This window comes from Notolabrus celidotus, chromosome 9 (assembly GCF_009762535.1).
Source record: "Notolabrus celidotus isolate fNotCel1 chromosome 9, fNotCel1.pri, whole genome shotgun sequence".
Lineage (NCBI taxonomy): Eukaryota > Metazoa > Chordata > Actinopteri > Labriformes > Labridae > Notolabrus > Notolabrus celidotus.
Window position 1 is genome coordinate 10,526,043 of NC_048280.1, and position 5,989 is coordinate 10,532,031.

Below are 5,989 nucleotides of genomic sequence, written 5' to 3' on the forward strand. Positions count from 1 at the left end.
ATGAAGTAATGTCAGATGTCGTCTTCAGGATATCAACATTCTTGTTTTATGTTTTAACCCTCCTGTTGTGTTTGTTTCTTAGGGACAGCAATAATGTTCCTGGTCAACTTGACTCAGGGCATATTTAATGATTCAAAAGTGTCAGAACCCCAAAAAATCCCAATTTACACTTTTTAAAATGTCATTAACTCCATTACTAACCATTTAAATCAATATTTAGTGCAATGGTGTTCTTTAATTCTCACAGATCATAGTTCAAAGAGGATAATTCAGTCGTTTTTTTAATAAAAATTCATGTTAAAACTTTTTTATGTATGACTGGGGTGAAATATGTAACACAATTGCAAAGAAACATTTAGTATTTTACACCTCTGGCCCCTTTTAGCCTCCACTTTGACTGCAGGGTCAAATTGACCCACGAACAGTATCTATGTAATATAAACATGCAGGGGGGGATTGCAAATGTGTGAAATGAACCATTTTCATTTTATATGTTGTTTACACTAATTAAGCCAAGCAGAAGAAGTTTCATAGCAAATAAATACTTTCAACGTTTTTTAAAATGGGTCAATTTGACCCGCAACATAACAGGGGGGTTAAATGATATTGTTCTCACACAGTTGAAATGTACTGTAAGCAGCCCGTTGCTTTCTTTGGTGGCTGCCTTTGTTACTCAAAGTTATCCAGTGTTGTTTGAATAAAACCAGTCTGAAAGATTGTTTACTTGAGCTCTCTTTTTTTTGGCTCATCTTTATTTTGGGAGTTTATTTTCCTTCAACTCTTTGCATTTAATGATTATTCTCACATCTTCAGAATATCTTCTATCTGAAGCTCCTGCTAGCAGAAACTTAGCTCAACACAGAGACTAGTTTTCAAGTCTTTAAACCCAGCATATCACTGCTAAAGCAAAACATCTAAGTGTGGATGTAGCCTGCAGTGTATACAACAGTATGGCATCAAACTTCTGATCAAACTCCCTCCCTTCGATGATGGTCAAACTATTTCCTGTCAGTGAAACATCAAATACAGCATCCCATTTTTCATTTACCTGACTGACTTCCATCAGACTCCTGTCATCAGCTGATTTGTTTCATTTTTCTCAACATTTCCTTTGAATCATGACCTGACCTTATCTATACACTCATAGCTGTAGCTGACAGGGTTAGGGAAAGCCTTTAAATAAAGCTGTTCCACACTCGCCCCACTCGTGCTGAAGCGTCTGTACGTCAATGATGTTAGCGTATTTCTTTTAAAGACAAGCTCCCACCACACATCTTCTGATGAATATGGCAAATTACTGAAACTGATACCACACTGTTGTGGCTCTTACGTTGTGCGTCCATCTCGCTGACTCAGACCACTTCCTTTGAGCTTCACATATAAGACGAGTGTGTCAACATTAGAGGAGGGTTTCAGTGCACTCACAGACACCTCACACTTCAAAATGTTCAAGCTTAGGGTGGTCTTTATTTTCATCTGTTGTATGGTTCTCTTCACTGCCCTGCCAAGTGAGTATTATTTTACATATTTGAAGCTTTTTACTTTGTCATATCTCAGCCATGCATGAACACATGCAAAATGCAAAGTGACTTTTCATGCTGTCAGAGGTTTTTAGTTTTATTGATGCAGTTGATATATCTACTTGTGTTTCACTCTTGGTGTTTTGTTTTAGGTCATGGCTCTGAGATCATTAATGGACAAGAAGTGGCGCCTCATTCTCTGCCTTTCATGGCTCTGCTGAGTAAGGAAGAACCAATCTGTGGAGGGATACTGATCAGTCAAAAATGGGTCCTGACTGCTGCCCACTGTGGAGAGTGAGTACATGATGCTTATACTTTTGGAATATCAAATATCGAATCTGAAAATATCATAGTACTTTGTGATGACACAAAAGGTTTTGTTTAATTGAAGAAGTAACAGTTTCAGGTTTGATAATACATCAGATACGTTTTCCTCGCTCTCTGCTCTGTGTGCTTGTGAATAAGAGCTGAAGTTGCGGCTGCTTTAAATGCTGACTCATTAGTTGGCATATTTGTGTTTCATATATTAGTGTACTAACGCAGCTTGAGCGTTTGTGGGGTTGCAATGAGTAAATATTACGATTTGAAACGGTTAAGTCATGAAATGTGTTGAGCTTTCATGCAGACAACTTGGACACAATGCAGTTTCTTTCTGCTCTTGCAGGATCAAGAAGGTGATACTCGGAGTGCATTTCATCAATGGAACGGAAAAAGATTCACGGCAGGTGCGAAAGGTGAAGAACTTGCCCCATCCCTGTTACGATCTCCAAGACAAACTCAATGACCTCATGCTGCTTAAGGTAAGATGACGCTATACAGCAAAGATGAGGCCAAGGCAAAGCTAACATTCAACATTCTGCTCAAGAAAGATGTTAAAGAAAAGTACACAGAGAGATTTTTTGTTAAATATTTGGTCCATACATTCTTATATGCGGGAAGAAACCATGTTAGAAAAACTGCTCACCATGTTCTATTCAAATCAAAGAAACTGATAATGCAGTGACAGACAGCTGCTTCCATGTCTGTGCTGGTGAGTCTAATGGTTCTCACAGGGAGTGACAGATGCATGAGGGGAGTTTTTTTAAAAGATGAAGCGTTTCCATGTTACAGGTGGTGTTATAACACCTTTAAGTTCATAACTGGGCTATGGAAGACATTCATTTTGAATGTATTTCCTGCCTGCCATCAATTTCTGCACATCATCATGATCATCAAGATACTATGCATCCTGCAAAAAGTTGTCTTGAACAAAGACAACTAAAGTAGAATCTAAAAGAAGATCTGTATTCTATTTATTTGCATCCACAACAAATGCATGTTTGGCAAGAGCCACGTCTTTACAACAGTGGGCGATGGTGCTCAGGAAAATGTAGTCTTTATCATTGAAATACACAACTGATGTCGTCCGAAGAGTTCACTAGAATCTACGAAGCATGAAACTCCTCACAGTTCCTTTGTACAATACCAAAGCAGTGAAAAATTCCGTATTATGTAAGGACACTAGAGGCACTGCACATTTAGTAAAATGGAATTTTCTGCAGTAATTATCTACCATAAGTTCAGTCTTGAAAAATAAGAGCTGAAGGCAACATGCAGAAAATTAGAATTAACATGTGATTAATATCTTTTTAATTACAGCTGAATAAACCAGTGAAGAAAACTAAGACGGTGCAATGGCTTGGCTTGGGTAACATCATCAAATACCCAGCAGCTGGCAGCACATGTTTGGTGGCTGGATGGGGCAAAACAAACAATGCTGTTCAAAAAATGTCAAATGTCCTGAAGGCTGTCAACGTGACCGTGATCGATAGAAAGAAGTGCAACTCAGAAGACTATTACAACCTCGACCCATATATCACCCGCAGCATGGTATGTGCTGGATCAGACGGTATAAACATAGCTGATACCTGTCAGGTAAGGCCTTTAACAGCATGTTAACACTTTATCTTTAACTGCTTTGTATGTACGGAAAAATCACATGTTTTTTTCGCTCCACAGGGGGACTCAGGAGGGCCACTGTTGTGCAATGGAAAGCTAGTGGGAGTCACCTCTTTTGGAAAGAATTGTGGAAGGATCAAAAAGCCTGGAGTCTACTCGTTTCTCTCTCAGAAACAACTCGACTGGATCCAAAAGACCATGAAGAAGTCTGACATAGAAGTAGTGTAACAGATGACAGCAGCAGTAAAACCAAGCAGAATGCAACATGCTTCTTCTTCCTTTTCTTTTCTAAAAGTTATATTTTTGGATATTTTAGCGTTTATTGGACAGGACAGCCAAAGAGAGACAGGAAATGTGGGGAGTGGAGAGCAGGGGAGGACATGCAGCAAATGGTCGAGGCTGGATTTGAACCTTCAACCTCTGTGACGAGGGCTATAGCCTCTGTATATGGGACCACTAGGCCAGCAGCGCCCCAACATGCCTCTTTTTAAAACTAAACAACACAGATGTAACTCTTAAAGATGAAGGTAAAACTCAGAAGTGGTAGTCAACTAGTCAACTAAAGTGATTCACTACTGCTGCATCTAAGCTAAAGTTGTCACGGAGGCTTCAGATTCAGAGCTTAAGTTTCATTTGGCACGTCTCAATATCTCCACATTATTAAGAAATCTCTGACCAACATGCTCAAAATGTTTCCTACATTACAGACTATTCCAGTAATATCAGCAGCAACTCAAAAAAATAAAAAAATAAAAATGCATGTACTGACTCAGACCAGACCACAAAGGTCACATTCACACGGTGTATCTCGAGACCCCATTCAGGAAGTGGGAAATTTGATGCAGTACTGCAAAGTCACGCATCAGTTTCCAGTAAACAGAATGTGTATCGTCATCATTAGGGTTGAAGCAGCATTTATTTGCAATCATGTATCAGTTTTCTTTTTTTTTCTCTCTAATGCAGCCTTTTTCTTTCTTTCCTGAGAACTGATGGGTCCCACTTCTCTGCAATATCTACACCCTGCTTAAGATTCATGAGTGTTCATTCTCATGTGTTACATCTACTTTAAACACCCCTGATCAGGGATTTACTGTAATGTCTCACTGATACTCAGAACCGTGTTATACTCAAACTATGCCACCAGGTGGTGCTCTCTGCTGTGAATTAAAGTAGTTCAGTCTGTAAGGTACTCAGTTTGGAAAGTGAAGGGTCACCAGTTTGTCACCAAACCTTCATCGGCTCAGGAAGTCTTCCTTCACTCTGACATCCCTCTTTAGTGCATGCTCATAGGATCCTATTTGTACATGTGTTAACCCTCCTGATATGATTGTTTCTTAGGGACAGCAATAATGTTCCAGGGTCAGGGTGTTTTTAAATTCTCACAGATCATGGTTCAATGAGGATAACTCACTTGGTTTTTTATGAAAATTCATGTTAAAACTTTATTTAATGTACATTGGAAAGCCCTAAATATAATTACAATATTTTACATGACTTAGATTTATGTTAATTTTATTTTTGATTTCATTTTATTTATTTCTTTTATGAAGTGATGTTGATAAATTATTCTATATTTTGATAGCGCTAGATACTTTTAACATTTTCTTTAGATTTTTGAGCTTTAAAATGGGTCAAATTGACCCGCAACATAACAGGAGGGTTAATATATTTCTGCTTGTGTGTGTGAAGTATGATTCAATAAAGTGAAAAGGCATTAATAAAGCATATGTAAAATGAAATAAAAACACAATCTTACTCATCTGTTTGTGTACATGATTCCTCTCAGCCTACTGATTAAAAACTGACTTATAAAAAATTGGGGTGAAAAAATTGAGTAGTTTTTTTTTATCCACAATGACTACTGTTTATTGAATTTATTCTATTTGCACATCATTAAAACAACAGTACATAGTAATATTATCTTAAACAGTGTGCAGTGAACGTTATAAGCTCCAAAGAGGCTTATGAAGATGCCTCCCCTCTTGGAATAACAAGAGTTATAACAAGCAGCAGTACAGATTAGTTAAAAAGAAGAACCGAGTCATGGTTGTTTATTTACAAAACACAAAGAGTACAAAGAGATCAGGGAAGTATGTTAATTAGCAAACCTTTAAAATGCTTTTTGGATGATGATAACATAGAGATGTAGGCAGAATGTTCCAAAGAGATGGGCCTCTGTATTTCAAAGTGTGTTCATTAAGGCAAGTCCGGGAGGTGAAAGTTCTTAGAGTGTCTGGTATGACGAATAACACCAGTACACTCCCTTTATTCCACAGTAACTGCACTTGGCTGAAAGTTTTCCACATCCAAACTGACATCTAACAAACTTGCGAACAACAACTATAACAAAAAATCCGTGAAAAATAAAGCTCTTCATCGGCAGTTTGCAACCTTTTTCCTGTCAACACTTTAGCCAGAGATGATTTTTCTTTATTTCATTGTTATTGTAAAAAGACATGCGGCATAAATGAAGGTCAGTGTTCAACCTAGCTGTTCAGATTTACAGTATCATGTGACCCCAGGTTGGAAAA

The 5,989-nt window shown here is 38.0% G+C and overlaps 1 protein-coding gene across 1 annotated transcript; it reads left to right on the top strand.

Annotated features, from left to right (window-relative positions):
• Nucleotides 1-1,424: 1,424 nt before the first annotated feature.
• On the top strand, nt 1,425-3,800 carry LOC117819296 (granzyme A-like). The gene is made up of 5 exons (XM_034692588.1): nt 1,425-1,508; nt 1,673-1,814; nt 2,185-2,320; nt 3,159-3,434; nt 3,519-3,800. The coding sequence occupies exons 1-5, from the start codon at nt 1,445-1,447 to the stop codon at nt 3,684-3,686; spliced, it is 786 nt and encodes a 261-aa protein (XP_034548479.1). The 5' UTR covers nt 1,425-1,444; the 3' UTR covers nt 3,687-3,800.
• The last annotated feature ends 2,189 nt before the right edge of the window (nt 3,801-5,989 follow it).